The sequence below is a fragment of the Biomphalaria glabrata genome, chromosome 9 (genome assembly GCF_947242115.1).
Source record: "Biomphalaria glabrata chromosome 9, xgBioGlab47.1, whole genome shotgun sequence".
NCBI classification, from domain to species: Eukaryota; Metazoa; Mollusca; class Gastropoda; family Planorbidae; genus Biomphalaria; species Biomphalaria glabrata.
Genome location: NC_074719.1, coordinates 42,201,413 through 42,222,981, shown reverse-complemented (window position 1 = coordinate 42,222,981; position 21,569 = coordinate 42,201,413). Strand labels below are relative to the sequence as shown.

At 35.0% G+C, this 21,569-nt stretch overlaps 1 protein-coding gene and 1 long non-coding RNA gene across 4 annotated transcripts; one reads left to right on the top strand and one right to left on the bottom strand.

The window, feature by feature from the left end:
* Positions 1-341: 341 nt before the first annotated feature.
* Positions 342-8,593, bottom strand: LOC106051677 (uncharacterized). The gene is made up of 3 exons (XR_008779890.1): positions 8,501-8,593; positions 2,182-2,356; positions 342-596 (listed from the first exon to the last, which is right to left on the bottom strand). It is a non-coding gene; the product is annotated as an uncharacterized LOC106051677 (long non-coding RNA).
* Positions 8,594-8,711: 118 nt separating this feature from the next.
* LOC106066919 (uncharacterized) lies at positions 8,712-18,920 on the top strand. 3 transcript variants are annotated; one of them, XM_056042105.1, is made up of 3 exons: positions 8,712-8,851; positions 14,468-14,561; positions 15,683-18,920. In XM_056042105.1, exons 2-3 carry the CDS (start codon positions 14,468-14,470, stop codon positions 16,567-16,569), a joined length of 981 nt encoding a protein of 326 aa, XP_055898080.1. In that variant the 5' UTR covers positions 8,712-8,851; the 3' UTR covers positions 16,570-18,920. The 3 variants fall into 3 exon arrangements, with proteins under 3 accessions (XP_055898080.1, XP_055898078.1, XP_055898079.1); XM_056042103.1 differs by lacking the exon at positions 8,712-8,851 and adding an exon at positions 9,804-9,921; XM_056042104.1 differs by lacking the exon at positions 8,712-8,851 and adding an exon at positions 9,811-9,973.
* Positions 18,921-21,569: the final 2,649 nt, after the last annotated feature.

Below are 21,569 nucleotides of genomic sequence, written 5' to 3'. Positions count from 1 at the left end.
AAGGCAGTCTGGTTCATTGCTCTCCTCATTATGTAGTCGATGGCTAGGAGGAAAAGGAAGGGAGATAAGATGCACCCCTGTCTCACACCTGTCTCGATTGTAAAAAACTCTGTTATTCCCTCTTCTGTTTTAATGCAGCAACTAGACTGACTGTAAAGGTGTCGTAGGATCTGGACGAATTTTTCTGGGATACCGTATTCTCTAACTATTTTCCATAGTGATTCTCGGTGGACACTATCAAACGCTTTTTTGAAGTCCACGAAACTGATCGTTAGCCGTTGTTGGTAATCAAGACTTTGTTCTATGATATTTCGTAAAAAAACGATGAACGATAAAAAGACTAGATGTATTTATTTTTATTCGTTTTTGTATATTTATTTATTTTTGAAAATCCAGAAAAACATGCACACAAACAACACTGACGAATCAATCTTTTTTATCCTCCCATCCGAGATAGTGAGCGACTATTGAGCCTAGGAGCCCCCATACCCCATAAGCTCCGTACGATACTCCAGCCGCTCCGGCAGATTGTAGTGTAGCCACTGGCAAGCCCCACGACATCAACCAGGCTGCAAAGGATCCTGCAGTGATTCCAACTTTAAAAAAGGAAAAAAGTTACAAATGTATATTGATGGGCTACATGTTAAGCAAAAATATACGGTCTTTCAAAATATATTAAGATATATGTGTATACATACTAGCTATAACATTAACTTCTTATGAACAGATATGTGATTTTTTTTTAAAGTGTACTTTCAATTACCCATTCTCTTCCTGTCCACAGTCTTATAATTATTTACAGAATTTCTTTCAATAAATAATTATATGGCCGCGCAAAAAAATAAAAAACATAGAAGAGTAACAGCCAGGGTTGGACTAGCTATATGGGCCTTCGGGCAAACGCCCGCTCAGCCAGTACTCAGATAGGCTGGTAGCAGGGGCGACTGGCTGTCAAAATCGGCCCCGGCATTTCTATACCATTCGGACCCAAACTTGAATATCATATAATAGGCATCCAACTCTAGTTCTACTTGTCCTAAAAAATCAATTTAAGTTTGATAATGTATTGATAACTGAACGCATGCACACAGTGAACTCTATATCTATATACGAAATATAAACGTTATGTTGCTTGTTAATGGATAAGTATGTAGAGGCTCTTCAAGGATGAAGCCTGCTACGGGTGTTGGCTAGTAGCCTACATTATTTCGGAAAATGTGATAGATAAAAGTAGCATTATACTGTAAGAGTCTGTTAAAGTTGTTTTTTTTTTTTAAACGACGCTCAGAGGGTCCCTTTTGCAACAGAATGCTATAAAACCTTTCAAAAATGTAATATGTTCTATAGTGACATTCGTGAGGCCCTTTAGGTGGCTTTACCGGCCCACTTAGGTACCGGCCCACTGGGCATTTGCCCGAATGCCCATATAGCCAGTCCGCCCCTGGCTGGTAGGGTCATTGAAAGGGACTCAAGTATGCCACCATGACACGAAGTAGCTTGTTAATGGTTTTATAATGTTTTGTTATACAAATGAGTGTCGTGAGGAAAAAAAGGATCTTTTACAGACTCTACACCGTAATACTTGTTTCAACTAACACATTTTCCGATATAACATGATAGCCTACAATAGTAGAAAGTGCCACTAGTAAGCATCATCTCCTCTTAGGGCCTACATACTTAGCGATTATAAAGCAGCATAAGGCCTATATTTCATGTAAAGATATAGAGCTCATACATGTGTACAGTTATCAATACATTATCAAACTTATAATGATTTTGAGGACAGGTAGGCCTATAATTAGATGAACATTATATGATACACAATTTATGGGCCACATTGTTGGGAAAGCGTCATGTTTAAAAAAAAAAGGTTTTAGAACATTTTGGAATTTTCAATAATTCGGGGAAAAAGATAACGGACGCAGCATATATATATATATATATATATATATATATATATATATATATATATATATATATATATATATATATATATATATATATATATATATATATATTATACAGAGAGAGAGAGAGAGAGAGAGATGAATTCGTGCTTCAAGATTAGACCTTAAAGTAAATTAACTTAATGTTTTTTGTGAAAGAAGCGCCGTATTCAAATATCGTGTGAAACAAATATAATGACACAGAGCGACATCCGAGTTAACCTTGCAATATTACCTGCTGTAAAGCCTATAAAGTTCAGGGAGCGTTGTCCCAAGAGAGCTATAAAGACGACACCTCCCAAGCACCCAAGAGCTTCGTACAAATATGCGTCCACCACACAAGACTGACTTGAGATTAGAAACAACAGGATTAGAGATTTCAGTCTTGTCATCTCTTTAGTCTGTTAATTCTGCTAATAAATATTTTAACCCATGTAGGACAAATGCTATTAATTATATAAGGGGGGAGGCTTGGTGGCTGAGTGTAGAGAGCTTGGCTTCCGTTACAAGGGGTATAGACTCAAGACTCCCAGCTCTTATAAGTACACGGACATACGTTTGGGACATAAAAGCGTTGGTCGTTGTGCTGGCACCTGCTAGCTCAGGCCACCATTCTCTACCGTCGGCCATAGAAACAAATTAGCTTTATATCATTTGCCCCCAAGGTCTGAAAAAGGTACTTTTATAAAGCTATAACTACTTTTTATGCGTTGTTATTAAAATCAAACATTTTTAAGCGACATAAATATATCTTATAAATTACAGACGTTTCTTGAAAAGAAAAGATAATTAGACCAAAGTCTGCAATGTCGTTGATTTTCCTAGCTGATTTAGGCAACCCACTTATTTCCCAAATGGCAGGAGGAGCATTTGAAATATTTTTTTTTTACTAAAGGTGTTATTCTAATCAAATATGAATATTCATTTGTTATGAATCTCGCTGCTCTATTATCTCTGTTTTCTTGACTAGAGGGGTCCCAAACGATGACGTATAATGTAATACTGGCCTTCTGTTCCTGATTGATTTTAATAAATCCTAATGTTTTGTTTGATTTTTTAATAATTTCATCAATACTCTATTAGCTATTCCTTAATCATTTGGTGTAATGAACCAGTAATGCCTAATCATTTATTTTTTTAGGTACCCTATTGAGGCGAACTTTGTCAAATTCCTTCGAAAATTCTAAAAAAAAATGGCATATATTAGCTTATTATTTTCTGAGCCTTTTGAAAATCATCAATTAATTAATGAATGACTACAAAGTCATATCTATAGTTTAATATGTAGCCAATAACTGTTACATTAATGCGAATATTTTTTCTTTTCATTTGAATGCAATGTAGGCTGAATTAAAAGATTAAGTTGCAATACAGGTAACCTTAAAAAGCAGAAATTTGAGCTTAATTGAGTTGCATTAGGCTACATTGTGTAACATAAACATATATGACCAAAGAAAAACGAGGGTGTCATGAGACCAGCACAACGACACCTTTATGAGACACCCTATAGAATCCAGGCCCGCGTAAGGACCTGTCTTCTGATCGTGATTCAAAAGACTAACTCCCCTCAGCCATATCATTATTGTTGAAGTTACTTTTGGTGTGGAGTTTATTTGTAAGAATGTACACGAATTGAGAACGCCGCTTTCTTCTAGGTGATATGACGTCATTGTTGTAATTATTTAAAAAAAATTGTAGTATATCTTTTTTTTCCATTTCGCTTTGCCAAGATTTAGTGTGACGTCAAATGCCAACTCTTGCTTAAGATAGCATTTCGCCATCTTGGGCTTGAGAGATAAGCTGTACTTCTTACTGGTCCTGAATATTTCCTTTTCTTATGTTACTGGACAGCTTTAGCGATTCTTTTATTTTTCCTCGTTCTCATTGTTATGTTGTAGTGTTCAGATGACTAGACCAATACATGAGATGAACTGCGCAGTGGTTTCCAAATCAGGGAGCTCCCCATATAGTTTTCTTTCTATTGGGGTGATTTGGGGCCAGTGTATTGTACGGGCCTCTTGATAAAGGGAAAAGTTTAAGGGCATTGTCAGCATTCTCTGGTGACACTCCACATGGGCAGATTTCACTGATTCCAATTTTGTGCTTCCGGTACAAATGTTGTCTCATTCTGTTGTGTCCGGTCCTGAGTCGAAAGATTAGACGTTGATCTTGGCGGGATAGCTTATAATAGGCATCATCTTTCTTGTGATTCGGATGAGAGCTTGTCCGTTTCTCATTTATTTTATTTACTATTAGTTTCTTCATTTCTTCTGAATAGAGTGCAATGGTTTATTGTGAGTTCGTTCTCCCACTCTTGGCGAGTGTGTCAAGCTTTTCTTCTAGGTGATATGATGTTATTGCAATTATAACAGTTATAGGCCCTAATTATAATTATCTATATTGTCTTAGATCTATTCTGGGTAAGACTCTTTGACCCCTGTTTAGGATGAGTTTTATTTCATATTGCTATGGTATTCTTTTTGCGGATTCGTCCATACTTATGGGTTTAAATTAGACGTTAGAGTTTCTGTTATTTATTTCTATAGGGTTTCTGTGTTTGTTGGCGTTACCTATTACAAAGTTGAGTTTATACTGTGAGTGCTGGTGTTGCCAATGACAGTGCTATCGTCTCCATTGACAGTGTTGTTGGTCATAAGGTCATGACAGTCTTTGATGGCTACTATCAAAGTTTGCGCTCATTGTGGGTTTCTGCAGTCTCTGTTACAGAGACGACTCTTGGGCACAAGTTGTGGACCAGTTGATGTTGTTGAAGTCACTGTCATTGCCTTGTCATTGTTATTGCGCAATATGATCAAAGGGGCTTAGTACATAAATATTCTTTAATGATTTATTATGAATGAAATTATGATTTATTATCATAACATTTAATTGTTATTACTAATCACTCACATTATTCATTTCAATTTAAAAAAAGTAAAGTTTTCCTTTCAGACTTTGTGATCTATGAGGCAGATAATGTAAAGGTCTTCTGTTTCTGTGGCCCAGGGTTAATGAGAGTGTCATGTGGCCAGCACAACGACCAACCGCCTATATTTTCCCCAACTAATGTCAGGTACCCTTAGAGCTGGGTGAACTCAGTGGTGCCCTAAAGAACCCGAAACTAAAAATCCCAGTCTTCACCAGGATTCGAACCCGGAATCACCGGTTTGAAACTTACAATCTTTACAACTCAACCACCCCTACTCTTATGTATTTCAATATCATTGTATAAATATCATAGTATTAAATTTATATTTTATTTTACATCATCATCGGCATGGTCTATGACTCTATGTACGACTGTGTGTGCATGAAGTGTGTGTTAGGCTGAGCCGAGGGACTAATAGAATTATAACTCAATAGAAAAATAATTCTTATTTATTTAGAGCTAAACATAAATATTGTAATTACATTTATACTTAGATACCTAGTCCAGGAGCAGTCGGGTAAATGCTCAGTGGGCCGGTACCTAAATGGGCCGGTACGGCCACCGAAAGAGCTTCACGGATGCACTAGCGGATCCAGAACTTTGGAGTGGGGGGGGCGATTTTTTTCCAAACCCTAACCCTAACGCCCAGTAAACCCTAACCCTATGCATAAACGTGCGTGCAGCATATATATATATATATATATATATATATATATATATATATATATGAGAAAAAAAGCGCAGCATTACTCAACATTCGGCGAAAAACTAAACAACTGGGGCAGTGCTATAAGGTTCCATAGTGGGTTTCGGGGCAAAGCCCCGACGCCAAAAGCGTTTTCTTGCTTTTTTCACTGAAGAAACGCATTCTCCTGACATATACAGCTCATTATTCAAAAAAGAATTCGGGGCGAAGCCCCGACGCCAAAAGCGTTTTCTTTCAATCTTCAATGCAGAAACGCATTCTACTGACATCTACAGCTAATTAGTTATCAATAGAGTTCGGGGCGAAGCCCCGACGCCTAAAGCGTCTTTTTTGCATTCTTCACTGCAGAAACGCATTCTCCTGACATATACAGCTCATTATTCATAAAAAGAATTAGGGGCTAAGCCCCGACGCCAAAAGCGTTTTCTTGCTTTTTTTACTGAAGAAACGCATTCTCCTGACATATACAGCTCATTAATCAAAAAAGAATTTGGGGCGAAGCCCCGACGCCAAAAGCGTTTTCTTTCATTCTTCAATGCAGAAACGCATTCTCCTGACATCTACAGCTCATTAGTTATCAATAGAGTTCGGGGCGAAGCCCCGACGCCTAAAGCGTCTTTTTTGCATTCTTCACTGCAGAAACGCATTCTCCTGACATATACAGCTCATTATTCATAAAAAGAATTAGGGGCTAAGCCCCGACGCCAAAAGCGTTTTCTTGCATTCTTCAATGCAGAAACCTATTCTCCTGACATCTACAGCTCATTATTTATCAATGGAGTTCGGGGCGAAGCCCCGTCGCCAAAAGCGTTTTTTTTTTTTACATTCTTCAATGCAGAAACGCATTCTTCTGACATAGAGAGCTCATTATTCATAAAAAGAATTCGGGGCGAAGCCCCGACGCCAAAAGCGTTTTCTTGTATTCTTCAATGCAGAAACCCATTCTCCTGACATCTACAGCTCATTATTTATCAATGGAGTTCGGCAAAAGCGTTTTCTTCACTGCAAAAACGCATTCTCCTGACAACTACAGCTCATTATTCATCAGTGGGGTTCCGACGCCAAAAACCTTTTCTTGCATTCTTCAAAGAAGAAACGCATTCTCCTGACCTAAAGCTCATTTTTCATACTATTAAAAAAGGACCTTTCAAATAATGTTGTACTTGAAAAATATTCTAATATGAATTTATAGGCCCTTAATACATTGCAAATAAAACCGATTTGTTCCTTGAGAAGATTAGATACCCCACATATTTAGATTTGGATTTGAGGATCGCCGCCGAAAAAAGAATTATTCGATAAATAATATTCAATAAAATTAAAGTATAAATTGTGAGTTATAGTCCCAAATTTATTTAACTAGAAAAATTTCAGATTGAGTAAAGGTTGGGAAAAGGCGACTATGTTCAGGATTATATGAGTTTAGAACTTCTCAATCATGACTCTTATACTAAAAATTTCGTTTGAATTCTAACTTTCTTAAAATAATTATGATAAATTCATGTGAAATTACATAAACTATGTCTGGAAATGAGAGGGGCGGTAGAGTGAAAACGAGTAATCCTCGCTCCTTTAATAATTTCTGCTAAAGATTGCATTTGGCATTAAAGAATAGGGGTGGGGCGACTCAACTAATTTTGTTCACAAACTATGATTCTCCATAAAAATAGGACCGCCCCACCACACTCAGAGGGCTAGAGTGGGAGGGCAGTACATGCAATCACTCTCCCCCCAACTCCACCGAATCGGCCAAGATACCAGAAGGGGATTGACATAATATAAAATTTATATATTAATTGAATTAATTTTGTTCACAAACTATGATTTCTCCATAAAAGTAGGACCGCCCCCCCCCACTCAAAGGGTTTAGGCTGTAGAGGTTTTCGCCCCCCCCCCTCCCCCAATCGGCAAACAGGGAACGACCTAATATAAAGATCGGTTAAAATATTAATAACAAGTTTTAATCATATATATATATTTAATTGTTTCTGTTAGCAAGCTGTGATTTCTACAAATAAATTGGACCGCCCCCCCCACTCGAAAGTGTATGGGTGGGGGGGGGGGGGCGGGATAGATACCATCGCCCCCTCCCGACCCCACCAAATCGGCCAGCATACTAGAGGGGGGGGCGAAATAATCTAAAAATAGGTTGAAATATAAATAATTAGTATATATTATTAACATAAGTAATAAATTCGTATACAAATTGTGTGAATTCTATACTAAAATTCGTCCGCCCCGCCCCTACGGGGGGGGGGGTCGGCCGAGTGGGGGGGGGGGGCGATCGCCCCTACCGCCCCCCCCTGGATCCGCCAGTGCACGGATGCCATTATGTATTCTATGTTAAAGGTTTTATAATATCATCTTATAAACGGGTCCCTCTAAGCATCGTGTTAAAAAGAAATTTCTCTACAGTCTGAATTTCATTCTGACAAACTCTCCGAGATAATGTAATAGCCTACATAGTAGACAATGCTCCATTGCTCCTAATAGCCTTCATCCTTCACACCGATTACAGAGCAGAATAAGGCCTATGTTTCTTATCTAAAATATAGTGCTCACTGCATGCATGTGTACATTTATCGAACTTAATTTTAACATAATGATTTTGTAGACAGGTAAGCCTATAATTGGATATCCATCAAATGATATGCAGCTTAAGAGCCTGGTTTTGACATCCAGTCCGCCCCTGAACTACACATTTTAAATATCTAATACCGGTAATACATAACTAAAGCCGGACAATCACGTAGGCCTTTTATCTTTCTATCTTTCTTTCTATATCTACATAAGTTTTTAGAAGACTATGTAAAATTAAATTAAAATTGGCTTACGTATATAGTAAAAAAAAATAGTAAGTAAAACTTTAATGTTTTAGCAACTTAGAATTGTATTAACTAGTGTTCTTTCTATACTTACCCAGTACTTATAAAGTGTAATTTTAGAAGCGAATATAAGTTCAAAGCAGAACAAAATGATCTACGTCAATAATCGATATCTTTTATTTTTTTTTTTTATTCTTATCTAGCCTTTCGATAAAACTCACGCATACAAAATGGTGCCAACTTTAGTCACAAAAGTGCATTTTGTGAGACAGAAATTCCGATTTTCTCAACACCTGGCTTCTTTCCAGTTTTAGTGAGAACAAAGTTAAGTTTATATATATTGTTACACACCGTGTTGGTGTATATTCATGTTAGGGTTAAATTCCAAATTTTTCTCTAGCACAAGATGGTGAGCTTCTGGTCAACAGGTCCCACGTGAAAATGTGTGAGTATTAAATTATGAGATTTTAATCTTTAATTAAGTTAGTTGTGGACAGGATTGAGAGAGATTCAGAGTGCGGATATTGTCAGAGTCGGGGAGAGAGAGTCGAGAGCTGTTCTAGTAGAAATGTTTGTTGAATTGATATCTTGACCCACATTGTAGATATCCATAAAAAAAAAATATTGTAGATATATTATAGGCCTATGTTAAATGGTTGAATTTACTATTTACTATACTTCTGACTTGTGTCTCTTTGACGCAATGACAACCCCTTAATTTTTTAAAAGTATTCTCTGATTGATTGACCAATCATCACACCACTTTTCAGCTTTTGAATTGTAAGCTATGTATAGCACCTATAATATAGGGCTAGTTTTACTTTTTTTTTTCTTGTAATCAACACTAAGGCAAGCGATAAACTGTATTAGACACCGAAATTATTTCTTTAGGCCATCAGTTTCATATAATATAGGTAATTTAAATTCCTCTAACATAAGGAAACATCTTTTTGTCATATTAACCACCCTGGCATAGCTGGGGACACCTGTGATCATAAACTGTTTAGGCACTTGCTGTTCCTTTGGATACATCAGCTGACGGTAAGGCAGAACTGCTGTGTGGGCGACATATCGCTTCGTGGCTGAAGGAGACCATAATAATAATAAAAAATAACTCATAGATCTATCTAAAGCAAGTGATTTTTTTTTCAAGTAGGCCCTATATGATTCTTACAAACAAATAAAATTCTTGAAAGCTTTTTAATATAAGCACAATGTGAATACAAGTTTATCAACATTTTTTTTTACAGAATTAAAGATTATAATTATAAGTAGTGTTAAATATAGAATAGGGTAGCTAATTGAGTATTTTTTTCATATGGATTTAAATTAATAGTTGACACATATATGTCAAATGGTAACCTTTGACCCCAAATTTATTAAAACCTAACCAAATTCTAAGAAACAAAGTGACTATTTTTACTTTTGTTATGACTACATGATCTAGTAATTTTTTAAGTAGTAACTCTAAGTAGACTAGATCTATTCTAGTTGTCAATGAGTACAGCTGAGTTAGTGAGTAACCAGTACTGAGTATAGATCCAAGTCAAGTAAGACTGTAATGACTGTAAGTGACAACAGTTGAGAGTTGAGTTAAATTAACTGTAACAAGACTAGTCACTATTACTAGATCAGTAGATCTTACTAGATCTATATAGAATCTAGACTATACAGTATACTTACAAGTTACATTTCATTGTGACTGACTGTGCCTGTGCAGTGTCACTGTGTGTTAAATTATAATTAAGTGTATACTGACTAGACTGTCACTTCACTAGAGTCTAGACTCTAGACTATTTTCTCATCATTTGTCACTAGACACTACTAGTACTACTCTGTCTACACTTTTACTATTAGTGAATATAGACAATAAAGTATACCAGAGTATATCTAGTCTAGAGACTGTAGAGAGTTGACTAGACCTAGATCTGATTCAGTGACTAGAGTCTAGATCTAGAGTAGTAAATTTAAGTTTATGCTATTCGGACACCTATAGGCCCAAATTTGAAAGTTTGACTTTGACAGCGCATTATTTTACAATGGTTTGACATAGAAAAGAAAATGACGTATCAAAATCTTCTTTAGTTAACTTAAAGGAGAATAAGGATGACTACTTATATTTGTTCCCCAAACCTATAATTGTTATTATATTTAAGGTCAAAGAGGCTGTGTGTTTTCATTTAAATCAGACACATTTGACCCACATTATTTGATTCCGGACACCATAATTTATTTCGGACAGTCTCTATATTTAGGCATCAATAAACTCAGATTTTAATTCTATATTAACATTAACTAAATTTTAAGATCCCCAGCCATAGCCCCTCACATGAAATCATTACGATGTTTTCAAACTATGCATAAATACGAACACAAAAAATTAAAATATGAACACACTTATTCTACCAAAATTAGGTCACTGGAATAGTGATTTCTGCACCGACTTTTAGACTTATTTTATGTTTGTTTATTTTATCTGTGTTGAATGTTTGGGGTTTGCATGATTAGATGTGTGTTGAATGTTTGTGTTTTTTTTGTTTATTAATTTAATAAATTTCTAATACAGATGATCTTTTGTAGTATAGTAGGCCCCTACAGGTTACGATAGCCATTCTTGCCTAACTGAATCCTCTATATTCTCTCTATATAAATCTAGATCTATCTAGTAGGTCTAGATCTAAGCATTTAACTTCATTCATTGTACCAAGCTCACTCCAAACATTTGCCCATTTATTCTCTATTGAAAAAAACAACAACAAACGAACAAATATAATATAACATCATTTTTATTGATGTCCAAAACTGGCTGTCCGAAATAAATTTTGGTAAGAAAATCGCAATTTAATTCGGACACCGTATTAATTTTTTTTTGGTATGGAATTAGAAAACTTGGCTTATGAATCAAATAAAGTAGCTCCAAAAACAGAATAAATATTGCCAGGCTCATTAGTATAGACTTAGCCAATCAAAAAATATAGTCTTAACTCTAGGAAGAGGTAAAGTCATCCGGGTAACATAGGAAAAAACAACAACCTGACTAACAAATTTGAAATTCGTTTTTCTTACGTTAAAAGACAGCTAAATGGAAGGAAATTGGGTTAGAATCATTGGAAAATGGACAAGCACATTATACAGTGTGCTAGTTTTATAGTATATATAGTACATATTAAAATAATTATTTAATGACCACAAAAAACAGCGAATGTCCGAATTCATGTAATGTCCAAAATAAATAAACTACTATATATCTAGATTCTAATTGGGTAACTTATTTATACTGATTATACTCATACATTATAGTCTATGATTATACAAGTACACTCCGTCTAAGTCAAGTATAGTGTGTACAGTATAGACTAGTCACTAGTCTAGTGTAGTATACTTATAGAGTATAGAATATAATCAATAGTCATAGATCTTCTAGATTAGAATCTATATCTATCTCTGTCTATAGTATAGTAATAGTACTTTAGTTTAAATTTAAGTCACTGTAAGTGTAACTACTAGATTCTACTAGATTTAGGCCTACTATCGATCTAGAATCTAGATTATATATGACCTAGACTAGATACCTATGACTCATACTACTATGACTATTGTCACTATAATATAGTTCTATATATGGCTCCTTATGTCTCGGAAGACAGTGGATGCGCCCAGGTGAATCAATGGCTTTGGTTTCGTCTTGAGACGGCAGAATCTGGTGTGACTGATCAAGCCGATTCTGGAGTGGCAGAGTTTGCCACAGTTCGTGCATGTATAATATATGCATCTGACTTAAATTAGGACTAGTTCTTTCTCTTGACTGATGCAGCTTCGCTTCTTTTGCACTTGGCGAAGTTTATACCAGCCTGTATAGTCTCCGTGCTGTCCGGTCTTGGGCTATCTCCTTCCACATACTTTGTTCGATGCTCCCACATACTTTGTTCGATGCTCCCACATACTTTGTTCGATGCCCGTGGTTCTCATGTCTCGCTTACAGACATCTCTGTAGGTTAGTCTTGGACAGTTATTGGGTCTGACTCCCTCTGCAAGCCCAGCGTGTATAGTGTGTCTTTAAGGATTCTTCTGTCTGGCATATGAGTGACATTACCGAGCCAGCATAGTCTTCTCAGTGTAAGAAGAGCATAGATGCTGTGCATATTGGCCCGTTTCAGAATGTTCTGGTTGGAGACATGATCCTTCCAGGAGATGCACATTATGCGTCCCTGGCAGCATAAGTGTAAGCTATTTAATCTGTGTTCTTGACGCATGTAAGTTGCCCAGCTCTCACTGCCATAAAGAAGTGTGCTCAGAACGCAGGCATTGTAGACTAGGATTTTTGTTGCCGTAGTCAATTTGGTATTTTCCCATTGCTGCAGAAGCCTTTCCTATTCTTTTTGTCATCTCAGTGTCTAAATCTAGGTTGCTAGCTTATTGTAAGGCTAAACTCTTGACAAGCAGCTGCCAGAGCATTCACAAGCCTCTGCAATCCTTCTTGGGTGTGAGATATGAGTGCCGCATCATCGGTGAACAGCAGTTCCCTAATCAAGATATGCGTCTCTTCGTTTTAGCTTTAAGGCATGCCAGGTTAAATGGCTCTCCATCGATCTATATATACTCCATCTTTCAGGGATTTAAAAGCGCTGGTGAGTACCACTGAAAGAAGATTCTGAATAGTGTTGGAGCCAGAACACATCCTTGTTTTACTCTGCTCTTGATGGAGAAGGGTTTAAAGGCAGAACTGTCAAACTGTACGGTTCCCTGCATATTTTCATGAAAAGCTGACACTAGTTTCCGTAGCTTGATTGAACAGCCAATTCTCTCTAATACTGCAAACAGACCGGATCTGCTGACAAGGTCAAAGGCCTTGGTCATGTCAATAAAAGATATATAGAGTGGCAGCTTTTGTTTTCTGCTTTTCCGCAGGGAGAAAATCATATCTGTTGTGGATCTACCGGCCCTAACGCCAAACTGCGATTCTGGGTAAACTGGTTCCACCAAGATCTGCATCCGCTTCAGTATTACTCAAGCATATGCCTTTCCAACTATGCTAAGGAGTGAAATGCCTCTATGACTGTTACAGTCAGAGCAGTCACCTTTATTTTTTAATTGTTACTATGTTGGAATCCTTCAATTCCTGGGGAACCATTCCTTGCACAAACTTAGCAGTTCATGGACTATGTCTAATCTATGAATATATCATTGTTAAATATTATCTGTAGTAGTATTTTATACAATATAGTAAATTATTCTAGTTTAGATTTATAAACATTTAGAATAAAAGTGCTAATAGTAGTCTTTTAAGTGGCCTAAATCTATTATCTAGATCTATATATTCTAGATCAACATTTAGGGATGTGAAAAAAAAAATCTTTGAAAACAATTTTTTTTTTGTTAAAAACATCATTAAAGAACTTCATTAGAACTTCCAATTATGACAGTGTGTTTAACAATAAGAAAGTTATGATTTTTACTATTTAGAGTGTAAATATTGAAGGAGATTAAGAAATAATGAGGTCCTGAGCTACAAGAAATGTCAGAATGGTGTGAACAAAATGGAGGCAGCATTTAATGAGTATCAGTAAAAATAAAAATGTATATACTTTCAATGTAAAATATTTAAATAATTTTTTTTTTAAATTGTCAGAGATAAAAAATGTTCTCCATCATCAAAAGTAATCGGATTCACTCTTTTTAGCAATGAAATGTAATTTACTAATAATGAGCATAAAATCAATTTCCAACAAAGACCTATATAACAGCAAGGAAAAAATCTGTCTAAAAATTTTACTCCATTTTTTGACTCAGGAATTTTTGAATTTTCACATCCCTACAACATTATTCAAGACTAGATAGAATCTAGATTTACATTATTTGCTATATGTACATCTAGGATAGAGTCATAACTAAGAATCATTGGACTATAGTACTTAGTTTACATAAATATTTCTATAGAGGCTACATAGATTAGATTATAATAGATAATAATACATTTTGTAGGTTTAACTACCTAATGATACTGATACTGACTATTGGCATCTAGGACAATGTAGGATATATTTTAATTATTATTTTACAGATGATTCGCAGGATTACTGATGATGATAAAATGAGTGAATTCACAGAAGATATGCATGATTCAGAAGATATGCATGATTCAACAGATTTAAAAGGTTTATTAATTGTATTATATTTAAATTTGTTATTATGCAATTTTTTTTAAGCTTTAACTTTAGAAGATATCAAGTTGTAGCGTAGATTTAAAAGTATTAACATATCATGGGTAGTACAAGGATGGCTATCTGGTATGCTCTCTGGACTGCTTTTTTAAAAACTGCTTGCTGCCATCCGCCTCTGTCCTGCTGGATTTTTGTGCTAGGATGTAATAATATTTGATTCTAAGGAACATCGAAACATGTACAGCAAAATAATTTATGCAAGACAAGATGTGCAAATCTAATGAACTTCAACAAACCATATTTTATAGACATAGCAAGTTGTAGGGTAAATATAATGTTGTTGACCTCCTTTATTCGTGGAGCAACAGATGAAAGTCTGGGTGTTAGCTATGATCGGATTATTGTTACCCACTCAGCAGTTCCCAACTATCCTTGTAGCTATGTGCCCAACGGAACAGCAGATTCTAGATACAGTATGGGTGTTAGCTATGATTGGATTATTGTTAACCACTCAGCAGTTCCCAACTATCCTTGTAGTTATGTGCCCAACGGAACAGCAGATTCCAGATACAGTATGGGTGTTGGCTATGGTTAGAGCATTGCAACCCTTACAGCAGTTGCCAACTATCCTTATAGCTGACCTGACCACAGGGACAGCAGTTACTTAATACAATTGAGAATCTGATGTGTCACTGATTCTGCATTATGTGCAGCAAGATGCTTAGAGATCACTATTTCCTTATGTAGTGGGGTGCTTATGTCTATTTCCTGGCAATAACAACCTTATGGAACCAATGTAGAAAATTCTGTAAGTTCAACTAAAAAGAATTGGACAATTTTTTTGCTTCTGGTATTATTTTTTATCCAAAATTAGTGGCAATTTTTTTATTAAGTTAAATATAAATAAAAAAAAGAAAAATGTGACTATGTTATACAATTCATTATTAATATATATAATAATAATTATATTAATTCAGTACTTTGAAGAATTAGTTCTATACCAGAGTTCTACTGTAATATTCATTAATTCTCATTTTTTCCATTCTTAGATTTTTTGCTTTGATTTTTGTTTAAAATAAATTAAGATTTTTTAATTTTTTTTTAAATTTCAACAGTTACACATGAAATGGAAGTTTGTGAACTTGGAGAAGCAGGAATACCTATGCAGTATGAAAAATGTAACAAGTACCCTGGCCATACACAGTTTATACCTGTTGAAAATTTTAACATGCATCACCTACCGGAACCATATCGAACCAGTGTTGTTTATGACTGTATCAATTATCTGGCTCTAATGACAGTGAGAATAGATGCCAATTTTGTCAGTCAAAGTAGACCAGACAATTATCTTTTTAGTGACAGAAGAGGACGCCGCTCTAAAAGATATGGAACTGGAAGAATCGATCAATTAATGTGGCATAAAGGTGACGATAAGACAACTTGCTCCTGTTTGAATTGTAAACAGTCGGACAGCCCGAGCAAACATTGGATGGAGGTTTTTGTAATGACGGCCAAGCATGTTGTCTACGATGATGAGGAAGCGAAAAATACATTCTGCAAGTTATTTTACGACAACGAACGAAGCGCGGAAATAGTCCTGAGTGGAATCAGTGTGGACTATGAAGATAAAGAAAAGGATCGCTGTCTTTTCAAGTGCGCAACTTGTGACCCAGATCTGATGAAACGGTTAGACACATCAATGAAGCAATTTGAAATTCTTTGGAAGAAGGCATACAATAAGTATAAATCCCTTGATGTGAAACGCAAGTTAATCTGCATAGTGTCCCACCCTCATGGTCATTTCAAAATGGTTAGCATTGGTCATGCTTTGAAAACAGTGAAAAAGGGTAAAGTCTGGTTCCAGTTTGTGTACTCAACACCCACTTGTCCAGGAAGCAGTGGAGCTGCCACATTTGTAGTCGGACACACAGAAAATTTCTTTTATCAGCACATACATAGTCATAGCCATAATAACTTAAACTACAGCGGATTAGCTTGGTGAATAGCACATAACTTTGATGTATTTGAAATTATCATCTAGCTTAATATATTTTAAATACTCTAAAAATGTCATTATCCTGAAGGACCTTTTTGGGGATACTTAGGCTACCCTTAGGTGTGTGTGATCACTTTTCAGACATTACAATTTTTTCAGAGTGTCTGTTTGTAATGCTTTTTTAAACTGTATCAATACTACATTTTAGTAAGATCATCATTATTATAAAGTAAAGTTCCCCTTTCAGACCTTGCGATCTGTAGGGCAAATAATGTAAAGGCCATCATCATTATACCGGTATGTAAACATTGCTATTTTATGTTCCATAACAGACGTTGCCACAGGTATTGATTGAAGCTTTGTGCTTCTTGGGCAAGGAGGTGGTTCAGAGATCCATAAGTCTGATCGAGATGTGATGATTACAATACAGAACTTCCTTTGAATGAGACTATTATATATAAGCCTACTGTAGAGACTTAATACAAAATCATATTAAAAATTTTGTTTTATACATTGTTAAATCCATGAATTCTACTGAAAATCTTAAGTAAACTAGCATATTTTAATTCAATTGTAACATTATCAACTGATATGATTGGCTATGTGGTTGGACTCTTTTTAAAAACATGTTTTTTTAGCTGAACATTTTTTTCTAGTCTTTTTTTTTTTTTTTTGTACATCTAACAAAATGTATGTCAACCAAATTACTTTTTCTTACCATTCCATGTTAAATCCTATTTTAATTGTCTTTTTTTATTTTTTCATAGCAATTTGAGCCTACATTATGTTAATGTATATTATATTAAATTTTTATTATTATATAATTGAGCTGGATATAAAGCTCATATATTTTGTGTCTGCTAATATTATGTTATGGGCTAATATCATATTTTGTGGGCTTTTATTATGTTGTGTGGGCTATATTATGTGATGAACTAATATTATGTTGTGTGGGCTATATTATATGATGAACTAATATTATGTTGTGTGGACTATATTATGTGATGAACTAATATTATGTTGTGTGGGCTATATTATGTGATGAACTAATATTATGTTGTGTGGGCTATATTATGTGATGAACTAATATTATGTTGTGTGGGCTATATTATGTGATGAACTAATATTATGTTGTGTTGGCTACTATTATGTTATAGGCTAATATTATGTCGAGTGGGCAATTATTTTGTTATGGGCTAATATTGTTATATGCTAATATTATGTCATGTGGGCTAATATTATGTTATGGACCAAAATTATGTCAAGTGGGCTAATATGTTATGGACTAAAATTATGTCGTGTGGGCTAATAGTATGTTATGGACCAAAATTATGTCGTGTGGGCTAATATTATGTTATGGACCAAAATTATGTTGTGTGGGCTAATAGTATGTTATGGACCAAAATTATGTCGTGTGGGCTAATATTATGTTATGGACTAAAATTATGTTGTGTGGGCTAATATTTTGTTTTATGGGCTAATACTATGCTGAGTGCACTAATATTAATTATGTTATGGGCTAATATTACATTGTGTGGGCTAATATTATGTTTTATGTGCTAATATTATGTTTAGACCACACATATTATGTTGTGTGGTCTAATATTATGTTATGGGCTAATATTATATTGTTTTCATCTCCTTGAACTCAGTTTACTCTCTGCAATATTTTGATGAGCATAACAGGAATAAAACGTCCTAAATTACTTAAAGGTGCCAATATCTAAATTGAAAACACTTCTCAATTTGTCTTTCAACGTCTTTGCCTTTTTTTTTTTTCCCTGGCAATAATGTTTGTGCCAGTTTTCAACTTCATTAATCTATTACTTAAACAAATACTTCATTCCAAGGTGCCATAGGATTTGTTTAGAAGCTGTTGTCAGAAGCTGTTTCTTTAAAAGTCAAACTTGGTGGGACCATTAGACCATTTTGTTCATTTGCTAAATGGTAATCATTTTAGTGGCTAAACCGTTCTGATATCTATCAACAGAGTAAAGTACTCCTTTTGAGACCTTGCAGTTTGTGGGACTTAAAAGATCATGTGTTTCTATAGCTGAAGGGTAAGGGAGTTGTTTATGGCCCAGCACAACCAACCAACCCAATTTCTTTCGCCAACTAATGTTAGGTGTCCAATAGAGTTAGAGGGACTCAGGGGTTTCCTGAATTCAAAACTCAAGTCTTTAAGATTTAAACCAGAGGCTTCTTGTTTGGTAGCCAAGTGCTTTACCACTTGGCCACCGTGTCCTTAAGTCTGTATTCTAATCATTGCTAAAGTATTTTTGTATTTCATTTGTAACAAATTTTCTGAAACATCCTAATTATTAATAGTATGTTATATTTATTGAAGAGTGTAATTTTTTTTAAAAATTGGAGGGGGGGGGATGGGTTAAGGATTTTCAATTTACTTGTCACATTGAAACTCTCTGGTTGTAGAGCTTTCTTTTAAAATGCTGAGTTGGGTTTAAAGTCATAGCCAGCATGACAAAGTCCAAGTGTACCTACCATACAGGAAATAGTAATATACTGGCATCAACAGCTTACTGAGTTTGACTCTTCTCAGATTTTTTTTCTTTTACTTTTTATCTTGTCATGACTGAAGCCACAATGCTTTTGAATGGTTTTGTTCAGAAATGCCAGGATAGGGTTAGGTTGCTAGTCAATCATTACTCTATTAAGATATATGTTGAGGTCAAAACTTAAGTTCAGCAGATGTTTGGGTCAAAAATTTGAATTTTATTAATAGATTATATATGTTATTCACTACTTAATTTTATTATTGGACATTATATTTGACTGATTTTAATGTGATTATGTTATAGTGGTATTTTGTTTTTAAAAATTGAAATCCATAAATAGTTCTATTCTTCCATTTTTTTATTATTACTGATTATTATTTTTTTTTAATTCTGGTGAGACTAAATTGAATACAAAACTAATAAATATTTATTGGCTTTATTGATAAACTAATTTGCATTTATTGGCTTTGTTGTTAAATAGCTTTTGTTGGTTTTATTCATAAACTAGCATTTATATGTTTTACTGATAGATTAAGTGGTATGTATTGGATTTATTGCAAACCTATATAGCATTAAATGGTGCTATGGATAAACTAATTAGCATTTATTGGCTATATTTACAACATAGATACTATTTGTAGACTTTATTAATAAACAAATTAGCATTTACAGGCTTTATTTAAAAATCAATGATTTGTAGGCTTTATTTATAAACAAATTAGCATTTATTGGCTTAATAAAGAAATGAGTTATAATATAATAAGGAAATGTTTATTTTTAACTTTAAATTTTATTTATTTGTTATTTTAATTACAGCCTGAGCAAAACTTTGCAGTAAACTTCTGATAAGAAATTTTTTTAAAAAGGCTACTTAAATTGTTGAAAAATGTTTTATCAAGAAAATTATAAAGGCAATGTCTTTGATTCCAAAGATAAAGGATTGATTGCAGTGTTTCACATGGATACGCTAACCCAGTTGCGACCTGCATATTTTCCAGACCTGATGCAGTCAAAGCCTTTTTCAGCCGGGGGTTAAACTTTTCCTTACGCCTTCTACACCTTTGTGCAATAAGGGCTTTCCTCTGGGCCTTAAATATGTGTCCAGTGGCCTTCGTGGGAGCTCTCCAACCGTCTCTTTCAGAGGCCGTCTGCTTCCGGCTACTTTCCTCCATGCCAGTAAGGGAAAAATGGCGCACATGTTGATCTTTTAAGTGCTTACAGGGTACACATTTGTTGCACCGTTCTCCTTAAAGCTCACCAAATAAGTTTGCTTTTGGCATGCGGTCGTCTGCCCATGCAGGAAGTAAGAGCAATAGTTAAAAAAAACAACTTACACAAGCATAACAACAATTATATACTTTGAAAAAAAACAGGGTTAAAATCACATTTTTAGTTTTTTATTTTAGGACAATTTCAGGAAAACCCTTTCTTTTCTAGTGTCTTTACAATATATCGACTGAATGATCCAGGAACGCAATTGTCATGTATTAATGTAATTTTCTTTTTGGTTAAAAAAAAAATGCTCTTGATGCCAATGAAACCAATCATCATCAAATTAAGATTATGCTCACAAATCAACTTAATAGCTTCATAATATAAATATTAAGATTATAATTGTAATTTAAGATTATATGATAAACTAAAGGCCTATATCTCCTTGTATATTATAATGTAAGGTTTTATTTACTTTGGACAGTTATGTTTAAACATTATATAAAGGAACTAAGAATCTGAATATTATTCAATACTACCGGTACAGTCAATGTTCAACTCTAAGCTCTGGTTGTTAAAGCCAAACTACTTATTTCTTTTTGGAATTACAGGTTGTTGTCTTGTTTTTACCTAGATTTCTATATATTGTAGGTTAATGGTAAACAGATGTAGGATCATTCTTTCTGCTTTTACTAAATGATGGTAAGCAGGAAACTTGGTATACAAGTTTACTGAGGGAAGGGGTTAACCCTTAAAGTGCTGAGCTGTTTTACAATGAGTGCATACAAAATGGAATTGCAAAGCTAATGTTTGGAGGCTAAACTACCACACGCGCCTAAAGGGTTAATGATTCAAAAGTCACCTCCTCGAGATGGCAAAGGACCAGAATGATGTTATGATACAGGCAATATATGTCTAGATGTTGGCTTTGTTTGAGTCAGAGAAATATATATACTAAAATTGGGTCTCCTTAGTCTGTTGGTCCGCTGGGGCACCACAAAAGATCTGTTGACCGTCTTTCTCCATTCCTCTCTGTCTGAGGTCATCACAACGTTAAGGGAGCCACCAGTTTGATGTTAGTGTCGAGGGCTATGCCTTCGTCTTTCCAGATTGTTTTGAGTTTCGCAAGTGCTGCTGATGACTCTGCAATTTCGGCCAGTGGTTCAGGTTTGGTTCCTTCATCTGAAACGATAGCTCTGTCACTTCTTAATACCCTTTCATAGATCTAGGGATTGTGTACTGTAGATCTACAGCAGACTGTTCAGCGCCCTACTTACC

Bases quoted from the DNA above. Each gene is read 5' to 3' on its own strand.
- LOC106066919 (XM_056042103.1), top strand. The intron at 14,562-15,682 runs GTTTATTAATTG...AAATTTCAACAG, and splicing joins TGATTCAACAGATTTAAAAG to TTACACATGAAATGGAAGTT.